Below are 23,397 nucleotides of genomic sequence, written 5' to 3' on the forward strand. Positions count from 1 at the left end.
ACACCCATTGCACAACATGTACTTAATCTTGGCGTTACTTTCGACAACCAACTAAACTTTAAAACCTTCATAAAATCCACCATGAAAGAATGTTATTTCAAACTTCACGTCCTGAAGAAAGTAGAACTCCTCCTACACTTCAATGATTTTCGCATAGTCCTTCAAGCCTTAATTTTCTCAAAAATTGACTATTGCAATATCCTCCTCCTAGGCCACCCTGCCTCTACCATCAAACCCCTCCAAATGCTACAGAATGCTGCAGCCAGAATCCTCACAAATACATGAAGGAATGACCACATTACACCTATCCTAAAAGACCTCCATTGGCTCCCCATATCCTGCAGAATTTTTTACAAGACACTCTCCCTCAAACACAAGACCTTACAAAACCAAAACTTCCAATGGCTCAACGACTCACTTCACTCCCATTTATCCAACAGACCCACCAGATCCGCCTATAAAGGAACCCTCCACAAACAATCCCCCAAACTCACGTACCTTTCTTCTACAAGAGATTGAGCCTTATCGATTGCAGGCCCCATAAACTGGAACTCAAGCCGCCTGACCTCCGCATGGAACCATGTACTCAGAAATTTAAAAAAAAATTAAAAACATGGCTCTTCAAACAGGCATTCACCTAATACCCCTCTGCTCCCTTTCTCCTCTCCTCCCTCCCCCTCACCCCTCCTTACCTCCCCCATCCTCCCCCCTACTATCCTCCTTATAGTCACTCCCTCCTTACTTTTTCACTTGTAAATATGATTTGTATTCCCCTGTGAAATTATATACTATTCTCGTTATACCTAGTATTAATATTGTATTACTACCTTCCATGGTTATACACCTTTGTTAACCATATGCATGTATCTTATGTTACACACCGTTCCACGTAAATGTTTTTATCTTACAGTTCCATGTAAACCAATACGATGAGCAAACTGTTCTCGGTATAAAAAAGCCTTAAATAAAAATAAATTAAATAAATATGGTCGGTATTGACGTCTGTGATTCGGCAGCCTCTGGAAAGAAGGGTAAAATCTCCTGGAGGCAGTATGCTGATCTGAGGGTGATGCTAGGGATAACACAGTGACGTTCTGTTCCTTAAGGTGGGACACCGTTTCTCTGAACTTGTCGCCAAACAGATTATCCCCTTTTTCATGTACATCTTCACGAATAGCACTCGCTCTCAACCGAGCTAAGTGTCGCGCAGCGATTGACGCTGCCGATGTTCGAGCAGATGTTTCGAAGGCCTCATAGATCATTCGTAGTAAATGACGTAGGCCTTCTACCATATCCAGGAAGGGTTGGGGCAAGAATCCCTGGGTGGTGGTCGAGATGCAGGCAGGTCGTAAAGCCTGTAGGCATTTGTAGAGGTATCGTGTAATTAAAATTGATGGTGGTGAATCTTTGAAGATAGCGTTGCAGAATGATAGGTCTTCCTCCCGAAGTCATCCAAATATCGGTGGTCCTTACCCGGAGGCACATTAGAGTATAATCTAGATTTTTTGGCTTTTTTCATAGCCGACTCTATGATGATGGAATTATGCGGTAGTTGGACTGACACATAGATTGTCGAATTTTGCATACGAAATTTTAAGTCCATCTTTCGTGAAGCTGGGAGGTTAGAGAAAGGGGACTCCCACATTTTGCTGAGTACCGTGTCCAGAACTGGATGAGGTGAAAGGGCTGTCGACTCAGGGGGAATTTGAAAAATATTTAATATACCTCAGAACATGGGTCAGGGATTTTACCCGTCTCCACCTTGAACAGATTTCCCACCTTTTCTATGAACTTTGCATAGGAGAGATCTTCTGGTGGTGAATAGGGCTCCGGGGGCCCTTTCCGGGGGGGGGGGGGGGGGGGCCCGAGGGCATGCCAGTGGAGTAACCTCAGGAAGATGGAGGTGAGTCTGGACAGCCCAGGCTCTGTGGATGTATGGAGGCTGGGGAAGGCTGGTTGACATGTTCCCGGGGCCTAGATTGTGAGGCGGCCGGAGGAGAAGCTGGTGGAGAGGCAGTCGGAGGCTCTGTTCCGGACGCCCTGCATTCCACAAATACAGTATCACAGACAATACCATAAACAACATTCAGGCTACCTAGATCAACTGCCAATCTTTTCAAGCAAATAAACTGCAGTGGATTATTTTGCTGGCTAAGCAGGCAAAAGCTGCAAATCTACAATGAGGATATCAATCTGACCATCAATAAGCATTGAAAAGGCTAGGCAATGTCTGGAAAGTCTGCTTTAAATAGATGGGTTTTTAATGCTTTCTTAAATTCCTTAGCATCTTTGACGGAACGTATATACAAAGGGAGTGAATTCCATATGGTTGGGCCTACTATGGACAAGATCCTCTCGTGAGTAACAAAGTTGGGTGGTTCGAGTGGATGAAATATCTAATAGATGCTGACTAGAGAACTGGAGGGTTCCTGAAGGAGTGTAAAAGAAGGAGATGCAATAAGCTAGCCAATTAGATATAGTCTGTTTGGCAAAGGCAATCCCCAGTCTGTGCATATCAAAAGAAATAAAAAGTTGGGTGGACTTTCTATGGGCTTCAGTTGGCTCCAGGTAGAAGACCAGGGCTTTTTTGCAGTCCAAACTGTGCAATGCTTGCTCATATGGGTAGACATGTGGCCTAGGAAAAAATGTTGGAAGAGCGATTGACTAGTTAAGATGGAATTCAGACACCACCTTAGGCAGAAACTTAGGATGAGATGAAAGACCAAACTATCATGATAAAATTTGGTATAAGATGGATAAGTTACTAGTGCCTGAAGCTCAATGATCCTGCATGTTGAAGTGACCACCACCAAAAATACAACCTTTCTGGTCAGATACTTTAGGCCACAGAAGTGCAATGGCTCAAAGGGAGCTTTCATCAGCTGGGACAGAATCATATTGAGTATCTAAGGCACAGCAGGAGGCCTGATAGAAGGCTTCAAATGAAGCAGGACCCACATAAACTGGACAACTAAAGGTTGCATGAAGACGGGCTTACCTTCTACATGGTAATGGTAGGTGCCGACTGCACTAATGTGAACTCCTACAGAGTTGATCTTGAGACAAAACTCGGACAATTGTAGAACGTAATCTAAAGGTTTTTGTGTGGAGCAGAAGAAAGGATCCATACAGGAAATCTCCTCCACTTAAATCTATAGGATTTTCTAGTGGAATCCTTTCTTGAAGCTAAAAGAACTTTCAGATAACTCAAGGGGTTGCAAACTCAACCTCTCATCATCCAAGCGGTGACCAAAAGGGGCTTGATGTTGGGATGACGCAAACTGCCCTGATCCTGAATGATGAGTCTGAGGAAGTCCTCAGTCTCATTGATTCCCTGACACACATCTTCCAGTTGAGTGAGAACCAGATCTGTCTCGGCCAAAGCATGGTATCCTTTTCCTCTTTGAGCTTCAACAGAGTTTTCGCTTCTAGTGGAATTGGAGGATACATGTACAGCAGTCTCCTGCCACAATCCAGGGCAAAAGATCTGAGGCTAGTTTGCTGCTTGCCATCTTTCTGAAACAGAGGAGTGGGGCCTTCCTGTTCCGAGGGGACATGAATCTATCTACCAATGGTGTGTCCCAGTGGCGGAAAAACTGACTCACCATTTTCTGGTTTAGGGACCACTCGGGTTCCAAGGATTGACTCAGTCTGCCTGCAAAGACATTCTTCACACCTGCCAGGTACATGTTCCTGAATACCATCCCCTGAGAGATGGCTCAGCCCCACAGTTGGACATCTTCCTGCACAGGAAATATGAGCCAGTACCTCCCTGCTTGTTGATGTAGTACATCCCAACTTGGTTGTACATTTGGATAAGGATAATTTTGTTAGATAATCAATTTCTGAAAGCCTTTGGAGGTGCAGAGCCTCTCTACATGAATTCTTCATGTTGCGACCGTCGCTGTCCGACGTCTCCACCCCGCCCACCTTACCTCTGTGGCGACTCCCTCTTTGCTTGTTGGATGTTTGGCTGCCGCAGCGTCATCTTGCCGCCCTCCTCCGGCGTCCCTGGACCGGCAAGATGCTGCACTCCGCCATGTTTCCCAGAAGCCTAAGGGCACGCGCACGGCTCCGACTCAAGTACCAGCAGTGACCGAACCTCAGGGGCGTCCCCCTGAGATGATGTCATCTGCACTGGATATTTAAGGTCTCTGAATTCACTAACTAATCGGGTTAGCAAGGAAAGTTTCTTACGCTGCTAGCTACTCTGCCTCCTCTGACTTACCAGGGGTACCCGCTCCTCGGGGGCCTCGTTTCTCTTTTGCCTTTCAGGTCGCAGTCTGGAATCGGTACTCGCTCCTCGAGGGCCCACGTTCTCAGACCTGCTTCTGAATACCACTTCTGCCAGGAAGTCATTGCTGCCTACAACATCAGTGAGTTACCATCCTTCTCTCAGAGCTTTCCCTGGAACCAGGTACTCACTCTTCGAGGGCCTAATCCATTCCAGCTCCTGGGCTGCTTCAAGAGACTATTGTGTGAGTGTTACCATCAAGGTTCTATTCCTGAACTCTGCATTCCCTGCCTATTCACTATACTTAGTTTCTCTATAGCTCTGCCATCCTGGGATCGCTGTTCCAGTATCTGAGGGACTACAGCCCAGCCGGGCGCTTCCAGCTCACTACTGCCACCTCTGGTGGTTCAATATACTGTTTAATAAAAGAACTAGTATGTGTCTGTCTCCAAACTCTGAGCCTGACCGGTGGTCCCTCTCGGGATCTTCCCCTGGGGGCATGGTCATCTGCCACCGGCCCAAGGATCCACCCACAACTATCTCAAACAATAATACTTCAGCCCAGATTGGATGCATTCATTCTGCAGACAATCTGAATAGGAGAAATTTGGAAGGGAATTCCTCTGACCAGATTGGTATTATCTCACCACAAACACAGGGAGTCCCTAAGTAGTCATGTGACATATATGCTGTTCTGTAGGTTTTTGAGTGTTCCATGGGTGTGTCATGAACCATTGACATCATGAAACACAACAGCCTCAACACGTGCCATGCTGATGTCTGCTGACTCATTTGTATCTCTTCCGCTGCAGACAAGTGCCTTTTTCTAGTAGAGCTCCAATCAAACTTCAATTGATGTGATGGGCTTAGGTAAGACTTGGGGTAGTTAACAGCGAACCCTAGTAACTCCAGCAACCAGATGGTTATACTCATCAATTCCTTGGTTCATGCTTGAGATGTACTCTTGACCAGCCCATCGTCCAGATAGAGATACACATGTACCCCTCATTTGCGTAAGCGCATAGACACTATAACTAGGCATTTTGTGAAGACACATGGGACAGATACTAGTCCAAAAGGCAGAACGACTTTTTTTGTGTGTTTGTACAGCACTGAGAATCTCATATAGCGCTATAGAAATGTTAAGTAGTAGTAGTAGCTTCACTATAGTGCCATGGAAACTGGGACATGGTCAGAAACCTTTATGTTTCCTATTTCACAATTAATTACCTTCCACATATCTTCTATTTCATCCACTACATATCTATTGAAGAATAGGATTTATGGGGATTAGATAAAAAGGTATAATCCATACTGTTTGTATGGTGTCTCCTCCAAACCACCTTTAATCCAAATTCTTTTATATTATCCTTAAGAAATTTAGTGAACCCCCTTCTCTTACATGTATCATGGAGCAGCACCTGCTTTGTCCCTGTCATAATCCAATATCTCATTAAAATCGCTCCCTAACAATAATATTCCTTTATCTTCAATGCAGAGCAGCTTTACCAATTTTTGAAAAAAGGGTTTGGGCACCCCATTCAGGACATAAGTATTTAGCTGCATTTTCTGTATTTCATTTAAGATGCCCTGCAATAGCAGAAAGTGGCCCTTTTTATACAGTTAAACCTAACAAACTTTGTTATCATAATTGCAACTCCTTTTGTCTTATGTCATCCTAAAAACAGAAAGAATAGCACTTCCCAATCTAATTTCCTTTAAGTTAAAATATCAGGTCTCCAGCCAGTGTCTCTTGAAGGAATGGAATATCAATATGTAATCTACTCAATGTAGGATCTTTTCCCTTTTAATCACAATTGAGCAATTTAATATTCCAAGTTTACAGTTTCAGGGACTCCGTTCTATCATAGATATAGAATTACTATGGCACATTCCTTTACAGGTATTTCCTTGCTTCTCAGCCCAAACTATCCCCTTTCCTTACCATCCAATCCAGAATCCTTCTCAAAAAAATACTTCTCTCCTTCTCCACACTAAAATAAGAAAAAAATATCCCCCTTCTAAGTTGTCCTCCCACCCCAACAGCTGGCAAAAATATATTCTCTGGATACCACCCCACTATTTACCATAGGCAACATTTTGAAACTAACGCAATACCAACAAAAGATACACGTTTAATTTATTAAGAAACATCTACCCTACCTACACACCACAGTCTAGTAAGTTCCCAAATAATAGGAAGCTGTACACAGTGTGTACTACATTCAACTATCCCCTCCCCTCAAAAGAAAGAAGAAAAAAGAACCCTCCACTCTCACAGTCCATCCCACCAACTTGTCCCCTCATCAACTCATCTTTGTTTTGACTTTCAGTAATATCCAGGTGATTCCTATGAAGAGGGAGAACCCCCCCCCCCCCCAAATATATTTATTTATTTTGCTCTCTCTCAGTCCATTCCCGCCAACCTAGCCCTCAAATCTCATTTCTAGACTTTATCTTTCTGGAACGTTCAGGTGATTCATCTAGGATTTAAATCTCTGAACTGTTCAGGTGCTACTTATTGATAAGATAAAAAGAAAAAAAGAAGGAAGAACGAAATAAGAAAAAATCTTTTTTATTTATTTTTATTTAACAGTTTTTTATACCGACCTTCATAGTGAATAACCATATCGGATCGGTTTACATTTAACCAGGGTATAAAAAAGGAGTAACAAATTCAAGTGAGCGAAAGATAAACAATAGGTAGGAATAAGTCAAAGTTACAATCAACAGGGAGAGAGAACTTGGAAGCTTGCAAGCAAGCTGGAAGGAAGGTAAGGCCGGAGATAAACCAGTGATACCATAATCATTCAAGGTGAGGGAGATAGTCTTTCATCATTTTACCTACTGTATAGTGATGATTCTTCCACGATCCATGACTTTAATATTCAAACCTGACTCTTCTCAGCAGACTCCTCTCCTTCCATCTGCTGTGTACTCCTATTTGACTGCTCGCTCTCCTCTGTATGGACACTTTTCTTTCCTTCCTTCAATACTGAAGATAACAACCTGGCACACAACCTGGCTTCTCCAGGAATCCTGTTATTCTAGTATTACTTTGGTGGGACATGTCCTCTGAGTCAATAGCTTTGTTCTGCAGCTTGGTCACCTGTTTGTGAATGCCAAGATAAGAGTTTCCCACTCCTCAAGGTCAGAGACCTGCTGGTCTAATTCATCCACCCAGGGACCATTGTATCCAATTTCTCATTTACCTTTGCGACTGAAGTTTTAAGAGCTCATAGGCTCTCAGAAGTCCATATTCAGCCACTGTGCGACTCAGCTAGTTAGGCAAATAAACGTATCTGACTAAATTAGTCATATATTCAGCGGCAAGGCCTTAGCTATCTTTAAGTTAGGACAGTTGTATGGGCTGAATTGAAGTTAGTCGGATAAGTTAATCAGTTAGCTCAACTCCTCCTCATTATGCCCATCCTCCTCCCACTACTTAGCCGGATACGTATTTATCCGCTAAGTGGCAGACGCTAACTTTAGCCAAATATTGAAACCATAGCACTTAGCAAGATAAGCTGGAACTTATCTGGCTAAGAGGCATTGACCTCTTTGTGTCTTAATCTCTGCCAGAATCAAAGTGGTTGAGTCTCATGACTCCACTTTGCCGCACTTGCACTGCTGCCAAATTTAGCACCCCAGAAGCTGGAAGATCCCGGAGGCCCCTGCTTCAGGGTAATAGTCTGTAATCTGACCTGATTTTTCTAGTATGTTCCTTGTTCTTCTTGCATCCATGGCTTCCCAGACAACTTAGAATTCCTTTGGTTAGAAAGGTGTCAGCTGGCAAAATATATTAAGGGGGTCATCCAGAGTAGTAAATGGAGCTTCATGGAAAAGCATCCATTGCCATTTGTGTTCAGTGGTGCCTTGCACTCCCTCCAGGAAATACTTTTTATCCTTAGAAGTGCTGTACAAAAACTGAATCTGTGTCCTCCAACTTTAAGGGCTGCATTAACTTCAGTTTCTAGACTGCAGTCATCTGTTTTATAAGCAAATCAGTATTTGCTTTGCTGAACAGCTGGTGACTTCATGTTTGATTTCCCCCTCTGACACAGAGATCATTTCTCTGGAGGGAGACAGATAACTTCTTTTTGGACTGAAAGCCAGATCAAGACGAGACTTGCGAGAAAAGACTCCTACACTTTCTAAAGGGCTCTGTGGGAAATGAAACTTCCATAAAAGGTCTGGCTAGACCCGAAAATGGTGGTTCAACCAGCCTCAGATATAGATATCCTCTCTGCTCTGGTCCTCTGTCTTTATTTCCCAGTCTTCCCAAACCAGGCAAATGAATTTTGCCATGGAGGGACGATGGCAGGCCCTGCAATCAGAAAAGTAGTAGCCAAGCCTGGAAGATGACATTTTCGGCCCCGTTGTACTCCTTCAGCAGCTCCTCTTCTTCTTTTGTCTCCCTACTGTTGGATCTGCCGCTCACTGCACCAGATAGTACCCTATAGCCTATAGCAGGAGGGTGACAGGAAGAAGAGATTACCTCTCCCAAAACTTGGAGCCTAAGCTCCACAGTCCATTGATAACTACTTGTTGGTGCCTCTCCTGCGGTCCTCCCAGATTTAAAGCAGCTCTTTGGCTCAGAGATTTAACTCCATTGATCTTTTTCTTCTTTTCCTCTTGCAACAAAAAAAAACCTAAAGAACTGCTGCAGGAAACTGCTGAGTTAATAATCAGCAGAAACACAATCAGTTTAGCTAGCATCTATCTAAATTGTGGACGCCACTGAGCTGGCCCTGTGTCATGGGGTCTACATCCTATATGACTAAGAAGTCAGTGGAAAAAAAATGAAAACTCCAAATGTTAGGAGACAAACTGGCACAACAGCTAGGGAGCACATCACAGAAACTACCATGGAAGAATGTGAGATTGCTTCCAGAAAGAAAAGGGCCCTGGGACTCGGAGTCTGATAAAAAGGGAGGGCCAGGACTCCAAACCCATCTTTGCCTTTCCCATCCCAGTTGTACAAAGGAAGGCAAGCAGAAAGAAAGGAAGGAAAAGGCCTCGGAATGATAGAGGAGAGAAACAAAGATCAAAATAAAAGGATATGTAAAGGAAACTTTGGCACATTCTGTTGGAACATATGATTGTGGAACAAACAAGTCTAGCATGGTCTCTCTTACATTGCGAGAGCTAATCCCTGAGTAGGTAATGCTTTAAGGATATCTAGGGATTTTGTGGGGATTATATAAGTGTACTGTTTGTATCTCCATCTCATCCTCCAGAGAAGCAGAATCTGTCTCATGGGTTTTATGTGAATAAGATCTGTTTAATAAACATGAAGCATTCTAGACTATGCCAAAGTCTAGCATCTTCATACCTAATCATTTCTTCAACTGTGAATTGCAGTGAGCCATGGTTGATCATGTGTTCAATTAGAAACCCACCAGCAAAGTTTGATTTCTGCAGCATTACCCTTTGGAAACCAACACTGGACTAAAGAGAGGATGCAGCATAGGCCCAAAGCAGGAAATGAGGTCAAGCATCTTTCCTCACTCGTCTATTTTGGTTTGTCTCATCCCCTAGATGGCACTGCACTCCTCTGGTCTACAGTGAATGAACTATGGATGAAATAACCCAGAACAATGAATTGCTATTAACATTTTACAGACTGATCAGCATACAATAAAGATGTTCTAAGATTAGACAGAGCAGACTGCACCAGCTGGAACAGTAATGAACGAAATCCATATGCAGTACTGACATTTACTTCTCAGAGGGGAAAACATAAAGCAAGCTGTTTAAATGTCAGTTGAAAAATGAATCAGTTCAAACATTAACAAGATAAAACAGTTAGTCAAAACACTGCTTTGACTGACGGTCCTCCTTTCAACATGAGCCAGAGGAGAAGCAAGAGAACAAAATTAAAAAAATCAAGGTGGAGGAAGATTATGTATGTTCTGGGTTATTGCAAAAACTTTTTGGACACTTTAAAAGCTTTGCCTGTCTTTTATTGTGTCATGATGTACAGTGCAGTTCTCAGGACTACAGGGACATTATTTTTTAAAAGATCATGGACTATGCTGTTGTTACTATTAGAATAATAAGATAAACATGGTTTATGATGCCTTGTAATTAAGTACAGCAATGCATGTATAAGAATAGTGTGGCAGCCACAGTAAAGATGAAAGCGTGGATATATGTATTATTAAAATGCAGTTCATAAGAGTCCTTTAACATGTTTATGAACCGAGAGGTCGGTATTCAAAAGCCGTTTAGACAGATAACTAACAAGTTATCTGTCTAAATGCCAAAATGATAATACTCATCGCTGCATAAATTGGGGCCAGACAAGAGGCATTTCTGGGAGGAGCGAAGTTAGCTGCTTAACTTATGCAGCTAACTCTGATCCTGCTATAGGGGTTGTCTAAAGTTAGCAGGATACACTTATCTGGGTAACTTTAAGATAGCGGAGTATAATCAGTGATGCTGCCATGCCACTTAATATCCCAGTTACGATAGCCAGATAGGTGTATCTGGCTAGCTCAACTAGCTGCGCCGCAACTGAATATTAGCTCCTGAATGACTACAAAGAACAAATTAGATTGAAACCAATAAAAGTGAGCATTTTAAACATTTTTTGCAACAGTGAGCATTTTAAACATTTTTTGCAACAGTGTGTGCGTATTGAACAAAAAGCAGCACTTTAATATTTAGCTGACTCAAATTGTTGGTTAACATGAAATACTCCTTGGGGATGCATAGTGCTAAAATACAGCACTTCATACTCTTACAAAAAAGTATTTTAATAAACGTATGTAATTTGGAGTTTGATAAATGCATTTGTCTCTCTGTTTACTCACCAACATCACTCCAAGCCCCCGCTGAGCCTGTCAGAAAACCATGTGCTCACCCAAGTGATTACTAATAGATTCATGTGAAACAAAGCACCATTATTCTCGGAGCATAGCTTATTTAAGTTTTCTTCTCCTTCTGTGAACATATAGTGCTATATATCCTCAGGAAGCATTTCATTAAGGCTCCTTTTTGAGACAGATGACTTTTCTCTCTTTTGGTTCCATCAGATTCCTAGTCCAAAAGGATTCCTGTTCAGTCAGAACTAGCTCTTTACAATGAAGTGTCTATGATACCATACACCTTCATTTACAACTATCTGAGATTCCCCCACCACCTCCGGTTTTAACCCTTTCCACATTTTCAGCTAGTCCAGCTGTCACGGCAACAGTCCATGGTTGCCTCTGGAACTCTGTATGGGGGCACCCCAAGTCTGTCGAATAGGTGTTCATATTGTGTAATGAATGAGATAGTATGTATCCACCACGAAACAATTTCTGCAGCATCCCCAGTATGTCCAAGGAGAAGAAACCAGGCTAAGGAATCAAACCCAGGATCCTAACAGCAGATAGTAATACAATTGGATGCACTTGGCTTTGTGAATCCAGCAAACTGCTAGAGGACTGATGAGATCACTGTATTTCATGTATCCGATTTAACTATGTGGAAACAAAGGAGAGAAAATGAAGTATTCTGGAAACAGAGGAGAGAAGATGAAGTATTATGGTACCAACATCTGGATTTGAAACTTCTACTTGCAGAATCTTACCTTTTTGCAAACTTTCTCAAAATTAATTTCATCCTGCAGGGCTGACTTTGTCACAATGTCTGGTTTCACTTTCTGTGAACAAAATAAAACCCTTACTTTAATTTTCTCAGGTATAATGTGGCTGCATTAACAATTTAAACATGTTTACACAGAAAATACATTTATGAAAAGTAGATTGATTTTGTAAGATGGTGGAAAAGATTTTTATAAATCTTTAAGCCAAAATATGATTTTGTGGAATACTGTAAATTAATAAAGAATCACAATTGAATGGTACAGACAACACAAAATCCTTCAAAATGTAAAATAAAAATGTGCTAATATAAAAATATTAAATTTTCAACAGTTTTACACTTATGAAAACAAGAAAATAGTGGATACATGTAATTCAGTAACCATATGATCTTACATATGAATATTTAAATAACAAATTTAAATAGAAACATTTCAGTATTACATTCCACTAAACCCATAATTGGGGAAGACAATGAGAAATTTAGGAAACTTAATATCCCAATAACAATTACAATAATTCAGGAGTGAGGAATATTTCTATTTTCTTACTTGGCTTCTGTCTCAGATGCAGAAGTTAGATTCTTATCTGAAAGAAAAGTTTCCAATTGCATCGGATCTAAAAATCCGTATCTCTTTCCTTTATAATTTAACAGACATAAACAAGGAAATTTTAGAAAAAATGTACCACCTAATGCTACAACGTTAGGCTTTAAGGTCAAAAAAGTCCTCCTCCTAGCCTGAGTGGCCCTAGCCACATCAGGATATATTTGAACTCGATGTCCACAAAATAATATATCTTTTACAGAGAAATATTTTTTAAACAGCTTTTCTTTATCCTGTTCAGCTAAACATGAAATTATCAAGGTAGCTCTCTTATTAATCAGGTCTACCAAATCTTCTAAAAAAGTTGAAAGACCTGGTGAGGATGGTTCTTCCCCTTCAACAAGACCTCTAGTACTAGAAGTTTTACTAGGTAAATAATAAATTTTGGAAAGTTTGGGGATTTCTTCCTCCTCATATAAGAGATTTTCCTTTAAGTATTTCTTAAACAATTCCCAGGGTGAAAGAAGTCGTGTTACTAGAAAATGTATTCATCTTAAATTCTTTACCCTAATCAAATTTTCCATATATTCTAAATCTTTATGTATGATGAGGCTATCTCTACTAAAAGCATTTTCAGAACCTTGTATTGATTGTAATTTATTAGTAACCACCTCCATATCTTTTTCACATTTCTCTATTTTCTTTTCATGAACTTCAATAGACATCTTATTTTCCTTAATTATTGACAATAATGAATCATTCATCTTAATAATATTACCATCTAACTTCATTATCATTTTCCCTAAATCTTCAGGGTAAAATTCCCCTGAATTCCTCCAGAGGATAGAATACCCTGAGTACCGGAAGGATTACTTTCTTCAACTATAGAAGTATTAATTTTCTCTGTCCAGGGGACTTCAGCCTGATTCCTTAGGCTAATGTCCACTTGGATTTGTCCTACCGGGTTTCTCGCTGGCTCCGATGACAATAATCCAGTGGGTTGTAGGGGAGGCTTAGGACCTTCGCAAGGACTCAAGGAAGCAAAAGAATCTGCTCCCACGCTGTCCTCTTTTGGCGGATCCACCATTCTTACCACGTGGTGGTTCATGGGTCCTGTGCGAGGTTGTTGACTAGGTGAAGAGGTTATGATCCGGGCCTTCCTCTTTCTCCCCATTAAGGGGAAGGAAAATATCCACACAGCGTTAACAAATAGAAATTCTTGCTGGCTCCCGGACTTCTTCAGCTTGCGTGGCTTAGGCGTGGCACCGCCCCTCCGCAGCTTTTATAATCGGGGGGCTGGGAGACGTCCGACTGACGTCACCGCTCTGCGACTGCAGCCTTCCGTCTCAGCTGTTCTCTTGCCGGCACAGCGTCTCGGTTGGAGCGGACCTTCTCCTCACTCCTGCACGCCTCCTCCCGCTAATATAACAATATGCCTTTATAAAATGTATTTTATTTACTGATATTTGATTTATGCCTTTCCTTAGCTCTCAAAGCAGATTATACATTAACACAATAAAACAAAATAGATACACTGCATAAAACCAAAACAAACACTTTCCTAATCCCCTATTTCACACCCACTCCTTCTGTTTAAGGGGCTGCCAAAGCAGGAAAAATATTCAAGCAACAAGAAAGTATGAAGCATTAGACCTCCCAAAAAAGAAAATATACCAAGAAAGCAGTAGTTCGGACTAAGAAAGACTGAAGGGCTCACAAGGCAGCACACGTGCATGCATGCTCAGTATAGCTGTTACTGATTTCTGAGAGCTGGGTCTATATTGATGCCATCCGATGACGTCACACATCCATAATGGCTAATTCATGTCTGCTTGTTGATAGAGAATGATAAATACTGAAGGAACTTCATATAATGCAATGTACTATTTACAACAACCATCTCAAATAAGATACTGTCTATATTTGTAGCTCTTGAAGTTGCTAAAATGGCCCATGTGCACACTACAAGGCCACTAAACCAGTCCTGGGAATAGTTCTCAAAACTGGTTGTACAATGCAGGTAAGGCCTGCAGGAAAAATTGGATCATATAAGGACACTGTCAATAGTTCATATGAATAGCTATAATTACAGATAAAATGTATTCAAGTCAAGTGAAATGGATTGTATAGCAATTTAAGTACACACCCTAGCTATTGTGGTTTAACAATATGATAATGCACTTACCTAAGTATAATGTTTCCTTTGAAAGTTTACACTTTTTAAGCAGGAAGGATTACATCACTATAATAAACAGGTTTCTGCAACTGTACAATAGGCTTTATAGAACAAAAGGCTAAAAAGGTACACTATCTGCTTTTAAAAAAGCAATGAAATTGTATCTTTTGAGACAAGCTTTCAGAGATCTGTGCAAATCCCAGCCTTAATCTGATACTTGTTATTTTGTTGTTAGCTCTTCTATATGATGTATTTTTTTTTACTTTATTTGACCCTTTTAATGTATTAGTTTTATATTTAATTTTGTGTTTCTTAATCTTGTTTTATTCTTTGGTTATTTATGAATGTACTCTTGTAAAATCACCCCGAACTTTGGAGGGCGCAGCCTATAAATAAATAAACAAACAAACACAAATAAATAAATAAAAACGACATGCTTTGTGGTGTTATCAAAGACTACTTTTTCCATTCAGCAGCTTTCACATGGATTATCAGGGTGAGTCAAAAGCATGCTTACATATGGCAATTAAGTTGATTATTTTCCCATATTTGTCTTCCCCTGCAGATATCTACTACATTTTTCTTATGTACAAATACTGCATACTAAATAACTAAAAACAACAGAGGTGGCAATAACCAAAGCAGTGCTGGAATTCAAACTTTTTTGGGACATATGCAGTGGGCAGTGGTAGGTGCAGGTGGAGGATGAGGAGAGATCAAGGAGGATCTACATTAACACACTAGGCACAGGGACCTGGTAGATTTGGTGTCCAAAACATTCTTATCCGATGACAGCTACTTTGCTACTAATGTTTCAAATGTGAAGTAATGAGTAAAATTTATTATGCAAAATACTTCAGGTAACCTAGCAGAAATTCTGTGTCTACAGACAAAACCAAAAACAAGTTGGCTACCACAGTTTATAAAGTAGTCATAGAGACATCAGTTTGAGGCACTAACCCTATGGCAATAACTAAGACTGGCCTTTCTAGCAATTTCCTTGGTAAATGCTTATCAAGGTACCACCTGTTGCTTTGATTCCAGATGTTTTAAAATTCTTCCTAAAGTAGGTTTGGAAGTATCAACTATAATTCTTTAAAAGGGAAAGTGCAAACCGAAGATGAGCCCAAGAATTATTGTATCCTACTTTTTTTTAGTCAAGAGCAAATGACAAAATTAGGGTTCTCTGCTTTTTCTTTTAAGCACTTCCAATATTTTCAACTTTTTTAGTAAAACATTTCACTAACCAATCTTAATTTGGGATTCATTTATCAAGGGATTTTCCATAAGGGCAAAACGAAATAAAATCTTGATGCACCAAGCAGTAAAGAGGATACTAAATTCTCCACTATTTCCTCCAACCATGTAGAATAGGTTAGGATCTGTACATAACTTTCAGGCCGATTCAGTAAAGTCCACGGGAGAGTGGGCAAATGCCCGCTCGCCTGTGCGTGTGATACAGTATTTAAATGAGGCCCGGCGGTAGAAACGGGCAAAAGGAGGCGCTAGGGACACTAGCGCGTCCCTAGCACCTCCTTTTTGACAGGAGCGGCGGCTGTCAGCGGTTTTGACAGCCGACGCTCAATTTTGCCGGCGTCTGTTCTCGAGCCCGCTGACAGCCACGGGCTCGGAAACCGGCAAAAGTAAGCGTCCGGTTTTTGACCGGACAGCCGCGGGCCTACTTCCAATTTTTTTTTTTTTTAACTTTTTTTTACTCTTTGGGACCTCCGTTGGAGCGCACTGTACAGTATCGGCATGTTTGTAACTAAGAACACTGTTGGAACTTCAATACCTTTGTAATTTAATGGTCAAAGTTGTAATATAAATTACAATGAGGCTCATACATCCGATCAGCGAGATTAATTACATTGAATGATTTGAGTACCCTGCAACTGCAGTGAAGCAAAAGGAGATTCATTTGAGTCTTGTTGGCAAATGTCAGCAAAAACAAAAATCTGAAAAACACATAATTAGTTTGGCCAATATCTAACATGCCTTGGGAAGAGAGAATACAGCACTTTTAGAATTTTTGCTTTGTGCAGCATTAAGACCATATTGAAGCATGCGCAGTCTTTGAAACATTTATTTACCCATTCCACTCCACTCATGATTTTATAAATTTCTATCATATCCTCTCTCAGCTGTCTCTTTTCCAAGCTGAGGGGACCTAGCCTGCACAGCCTCTCATCATAAGAGAGCCATTTCATCCCCTTTATAATTTTTGTCACCCTTCTCTGCAACTTTTCTAGCTTCGCTATGTTTTTTTGAGATGGGGTGATCAGAACTGCACACAACAGTCAAGGTGTAGTCACACCATGGCTTACTATAGGGGCAACATGATATTTTCCATTTTATTTCCCATTCTTTTTTGGATCATTCTTAACATTCTATTTGCTTTTTTGACTGCCACTGTACACAGAGCCAAAGATATCAATGTACTGTTCACAAGGACTCCAAGGTCCTTTTCCTGGTTGGTGACTCTATGTTAGATTTAGAGAATTTGAAGGGCTAGCAGTCCCACATGTGAGAGAGAATGATGTACAAAATGGCGAAACAGGAAATATAAATAAAAAACTACTAAACCATCATTATTAGTCTGAGTTGAAACACATACCTTACTAAAAGTTGACTTGGAAGAATCCCCAGAGAAGGACTAGAGATAATGAAAACAAAGAACTAACATAATGAGTGTGTGCAAACTGAGCTCTCATAAGAACATCTCCCGGGTCTAACAAGTGGATTCCTGCCTAGCCTTGAGCCTGTACAGGTCAGCATGAATGAGCTCTGCAAAGACCAAGAATTCCCAGTAATGTTGAGTCCTCATAGAAATAATGCATGCGGGCTCTGTCTGAAGAGATAAGAGAATACTCTTACAGGAAAGTGACTGCTTATCACTAGGCCGTTTGTATATAAAATTATCCCTTTTATCTGGGGGAGAAATATTGTATTATAGCTATTGGTTCTATGGTTCTTTTTCTGTCGTTTCTCTCTCTTTCTGTCTTGTGTACAGGGATATAATTGAAGCTTATTATCTCATATTATTCACACCAGTATTTTGCTCTTGTGATTTCTTTGCCTGCTCTATTGTTCTCAGAGACTTCCCACCTGCAGGAACTATTAATACAGACTCCCAATATAGAACCCATTTTCTGTACCTGTAGTTGGGATTATTTTCCCTATATGCATCACTTTGCAATTTTACACATAAAATGTAATCTGCCTTTCAGCTACTTAGTCTCCTAGTCTCACAAGGTCCATCTGAAGTATCTCACAATCTGTCACTGTTTTGGCAACCTTTAATAATTTTCTGTCATATGTAAATCTGATCATTTCACTTGTTATTCCCTTTTCTAGATCATCTATGAATATGTTAAACAGTACAGTTCCCAGTACCAATCCCTGTGGTACTTTACTAATGACCTTTCTCCACTTGGAAAACTTACCATTTAGTCCTACTGTCTGTTTCCTGTCTTTTAATCAGTTACCAATCAACAACTGCCTCCTTCTCAAGACTTTCCTCTCATCTCTCCAGTCCATCTCCTCTCTCTTTCACTCTCCAGCTAATCCTCTCAAGCCCACCCTTTAGCCTCCAACTGATCCTCTAACATCTCCTTCCTCTCATCCCCTCCAACTCTTCTCTCACATTTCCTTCCCTCCTGCTGATCCCCTCTGTCGTTCAGCTCCGCTTATACCCCCAGATGATCTTCTAGCATTACCCCCTCACACCCTTCACAGCCAATCCCTATCAATCTTATCCAACTCTCAAATGATTCCTACCTCTCATCCCTCCTTTTAAATAGCCACACCTCCAAACCCCCCACTGGGCCAAAGATGGATGACAGCTGGTGAGAAAAGACGACAAGTGATAGCAGGGGCAACACTTTCTTCTTGTGTACGTTCAGTGGTGGAATGAGTAGAGAGAAGCAGTGGCAATCATCACTGGACCATGCACATGCATCCCTTTCATTCCAACATGGCTGGTCCAAAACTCAACAGTGATCTGCAGCAGCATTAGTAATAAAAGGCAATGTAGGCTTGTGAGCCAGTGCAAGCTCACAGACCCTGCAGTATCACTGATCCTTCCTTATGCAGGGCTTCCTGTTACCACACAAAATCATTTTAGGGTGAAGCCACTGCAAGACTTGTAAGTGTGTGCTGGATCAAAGGCCCCAGGCCGACATCCACTACTAATTCTGCTCCTTCTGATGCCTGAAGAAAGCTACCATTTGAGGCACCTGTGACCCTCAGCTAAAGATATTGTGAACTTATTTAGGATCCCATCCTACAATTTGAAAGCCCTGCTCTAGTTTATATTCCTTCCCAACTTATCTTGCATAGTTGCTGAAGCGACAGTCCACGGCTGGGGCTCTTGCAACAGGGCTCCTTCCAAAATTCTACAATCAGGGGCCCTAAATTCAGCCATGGGGTCAGCACTGCACAATGCCTGGGACTCCCTCTCCAAGGGGGCTGTGATTGCTGCCTCTGCTGCATTTTCAGCCCTGGCTGTCACAGAAGGCAGAAAACCTGAGCTAGGAATCAAACCCAAGTCTTCTGCAAGACAGAGCACAGCATTGCCACTCAGCTAACTCTACATTTGGCATTTTTGGCCCAGTAATTTGTCTATCTGGTTTTCAAGTTCCACAAACAGGTCTAATATTCAGGGTAATCTAAATGTGCACATTAGCTGTCCTTAGACAAAACATGTGCAAAGATATGGATAACCTGAAAATCAAATCTGTTTGAGATGATGGAGTACTGGCTTTTAATATATTTGTAAGGAAAATGACATTTAAATATTAGAATATCCTGTGAGTGAAATTATTTATTACTCACATTGTTAAAACCATTCCTCCAACAAGGGCCATGGTCGAGAATACTTAACACCAACAAAAATACTGTCAAAATCCAAGAGGTCGAAATTCAAAAGCCATTTACAGGATAACTGAAAAGTTATCTGTCTAAATGGCTAACCGTAGCCGCAGTATGCGGCTACATTCTAGACACATAAGTTGGGGGCATTCTGGGGGCGGGAGGGAGGCATTTCTAGGAGGAGTGGGGTTAGCCACATAAGTTATGTGGCTAACTCTGATATTCAGAATTATCCACTTAATTGTTGGGGCTAACTCTGGTTGTGCCACTGCCTGTCCTAAAGTTAGCCACATAAACATATGCGGCAAACTTTAATAAAGCCGGGTACATTGAGCGGTATGACTGTGCTGCCGAATATATCCTGCTAGTTAGCGAAATATGTTTATCTGGCTAACTAGCTGAGCCACTCAGCAGCTGAATACTGGTCTCTAAATTACTCAAATAATGTATTCTTTTTAGGATACAGCAAAATATCCAAATTTGCTGAAATGATAAGTAATAAGCTGCATTCTTTTGACAAATGTATGGACCAAACTGATATTTAAAACATGCAAGCCACAAGTCAGAAATGATGCCATTTTGCCATCCTGCCTGCATGTTGCCTGCACAGCCTGGCCCATTGTCCATCTAGCCAGTCACTTTTTTGGAGCTGGACACTTTCTCCACGATCTTGTCAGATCATCTGGCTCAGAGGGTCTAACACCCGCCCCCTCATTGACAACTTCCAGGGGTGCTGAGTCAATGATGGACCGCGAACACCAGAGGCGCTCATACAAAGGAGTGCAACAAAGGAGCCTGCCTCTTTGTGCACCCCATCTTGCGCATCCTGAATGCACCCCCAGATTGCCTTGCTTTTCTTTCCCATCCTGCATTATAGCATTCAAGCCAATTGAAGTTATTATTGGCCATGGACATTATGGTGACTTATTCTCCATCCAGAAACCAGGGCATCCTCAGACCAGATATGCCTTGATTTCCATACCATTGAAGCCTCTTCATTTAGTAACCACTGCAGCCATTGTTTTACTTCTTTTGATTAATGCTCAGTCTATCTTGAAAAAAAACCTCCTGTAATTCATGACCTTATTATTCATCACAATCCTGATTTATTGTGTACCTCTGAAACCTGGTTAATCTGAATGTGACACCCTTTATTGAAGCAATGCTGCCCTCCTGGCTATTCTTATGTCTCCCAATCCTGTTGCTATTGGCACGGGGGAGATTTATTGGTCATTTACAAAAATTAATTTCAGTTTACTCAGTGTTCCATTGCTAATACAGCCCTCTTTGAACTGTTGTTACTTACTGCTAAGGATTTTAATTTTTGTTTAACCTATTGCCCTCCAGGTTTGCTTACATACAACCTCTCTCCATTGTTTGAATTTATTTTCACTCAGAAGGTTGATCTCTCCAACATTCATATGGATTCCTCCTCTTTGTCCACTGGAGAGCTTCTGCTTGAGACCATGACTGCAGGTGGATGGGAACAAATTGTCTCTGCCCCTACACATGGAGCACATCACATGCTTGACTTTATTTTCTAAATACTTCTGTTTTCTCTTTTACTACGTCTTCTCTACAGATTCTATCAAATCCTTGGTCTGATCATTTCTTGATCAAGCTCAAATTTCACCATATTGTTTCTCCAGTGGATCATAATTCCAGTTTGCAGCCTACTAGCAGACCATGGACACATTGACTCCACTCAGATCAAAGATAAACTGGTTCCATTACTAAGTTTTTCTTTTGATGACTTGGGTTCTCTTGTTGAACAATGGCATGACTATTTTAAATGTAGCTGGCAATTTGGCACAAGTCAAATCTTGGTGCCCCAAGCGCTCTAAATTTGCTCCATGGTTCTCTAGGGACTTAATGGACTAAAAATGATTATTATGGAATGCCGAGACTTGGGGCAAGAATCCCTCTCCTGAGAACCTATAACAGTATAAATCCTTGCTTTTCAACTGCAGCAATTCTATCAACTCTGACAAGTGTCTCTACTTCAATAACTGAATCATGGCATCTGTAAATAACTCCCATGAATCATTCTACATTGTCAAATCTCTTACTCAACCGATTTCCAAGTAACCACAATTGACTATTCTGGCCCCCAATGCCAATTAGCCACAGCCTTTGCCTCTTTTTTTCACACTAAAATACTCAATTTATGCAACTCTTTTCCCAGTACCAGTTTTACTCCTCCTATTTCCATTACTATGCCTGAACCCCTTTGGAATACATTTAATAGCATTTCAAACTTTGATATTGTGCAGATTATTCAAGCCATGAACAGTTCTAAATATTCCCTTCCTATGCTGCTGCTCTCCTTAAGTGTTGCCGAAACGAGATTGCTCCATTATTGGCCAATATTACCAATTTATCCCTTTCCGCTGGATATTTGCCTCCTTGCCTCAAGCAAGATTCCATTAAGACTATTCTCAACAAACCCACTTTAGACCCCACTGACCTTGCTAATTACTATCCCATTTCCTTGTTACCTTCCTTATCAAAATCATTGAATCATCTGTGTTAAAACAACTTACCAAATTTCTTAATGCTCATCATGTCTTAGATCAACATCAATTCGGCTTTTGTCAACATTGCAGTACGGAGACCCTTCTTGCTTCTAGTCTGGACACTATTCACCATGGCTTTGATTGTGGTACTTGCTATCTTCTGCTCCTTTTAGATATTTCTGCAGCTTTTGACACAATCACTCTATTCTTCTGTCATGTTTGTCTGGCTGTGACACTTCTAGCTCTGTTCTTGCTTGGTTCTCTTATATTTATAATTTTATTCACAACAGATTTCCGTTCACCAGGCAACTTCCCCCTGGTATCTGATTACCTCCACTTTTTGCTGCACTTTTCAATCTCTCTCTCATTCTTTTATGTCGTCTCCTTAGGCAGCTCGGTGTTTCCTATAAAATGTATGCAGATGATATACAGTTCTTTTTTCCTCCATATTCTTCATGGTCTGCCACAACATACTTTGCTGCTGTCTTCAATCTATTCAATGTTGGCTTTCCTCTACTATACTCTCTTTAAACCTGAAAAAGACTAAAGCTATATCCTTGGCCTCCCATTCTATCCCTGACTAGATTCAAATCTTGGGTGATTCTATTCCCATATTTCAAACTGTTCACAATCTTGGAATCGTCCTTGATACAAACCTTTCTATGATTCCTTAAATCAAGTCAGTTGTAAAAAGTTTTTTCCACAAATTAAGAATGCTACGAAACCCGAAGCCTGCCAATTTTCGCAGGAGAGCACACTCCAAGCTCTCATTTTTCCTTCCATTGATTACTGCAATTCCTTCCATGCTGGCTTACCTCAGAACACATTATGCTCACTACAGATAATTCAGAATTCTGCTGCACGCTTACTTACCAGTATATCAATCCGAGATCACATTACTCCCATTTTGAAAGATTTACACTGGCTATCTGTTTACTGACACATTAAGTATAAAGTTTTCATCACATCCATAACCTCCTATACAACATATCTTTTCCTTGGATCAGTTCTGCTCTTCGCATTCATACACCAGTTCGCACTCCAACAGAAATTACTCTTCAAGTCAATTTCTTTTGTATGTCCCTCCCCCTAGAGCTGCTTGCTGAACTACTACACGTGAGTGTTCCTTTTCCATTCATGGTCCCATAGTTTGAACTCTCTCCCTCTTTCACTGCAACTCATGCAAGACTCTAAATTTAAAAAATTATGAAAAAACATATATTTACTGAAGCGTTCCAGCAATTATCTCTCAGTGCTTTCCAGTTTAAGGGTTTTTTTTTTGCTCACAGAGATAAATGAACTTAGTATGTTTTTGTCAGTTTTATTTTTATGAACGTTTTATTGTACCCCGCCCTGAACTATGGTGGGGTGGGCTATAAATGCTTTTAAATAAATAAATAGGTTAACATTGAAAACTTGGCAGAAATTTAACTAATCAGATAAGATGCACTGCTTCCTTTTGAAG

General features: G+C 40.8%; 1 protein-coding gene across 1 annotated transcript in view; it reads right to left on the bottom strand.

The window, feature by feature from the left end:
• SRFBP1 (serum response factor binding protein 1) overlaps positions 1-23,397 on the bottom strand; it is a 173,077-nt gene that overhangs the window by 53,835 nt on the left and 95,845 nt on the right. The window contains exon 4 of the mRNA XM_029620087.1: positions 11,814-11,885. Coding sequence (XP_029475947.1) covers positions 11,814-11,885 — 72 coding nt within the window. The remainder of the gene's footprint in view (positions 1-11,813; positions 11,886-23,397) is intronic.

Source organism: Rhinatrema bivittatum, chromosome 1, assembly GCF_901001135.1.
Source record: "Rhinatrema bivittatum chromosome 1, aRhiBiv1.1, whole genome shotgun sequence".
In the NCBI taxonomy this organism is placed as follows: domain Eukaryota; kingdom Metazoa; phylum Chordata; class Amphibia; order Gymnophiona; family Rhinatrematidae; genus Rhinatrema; species Rhinatrema bivittatum.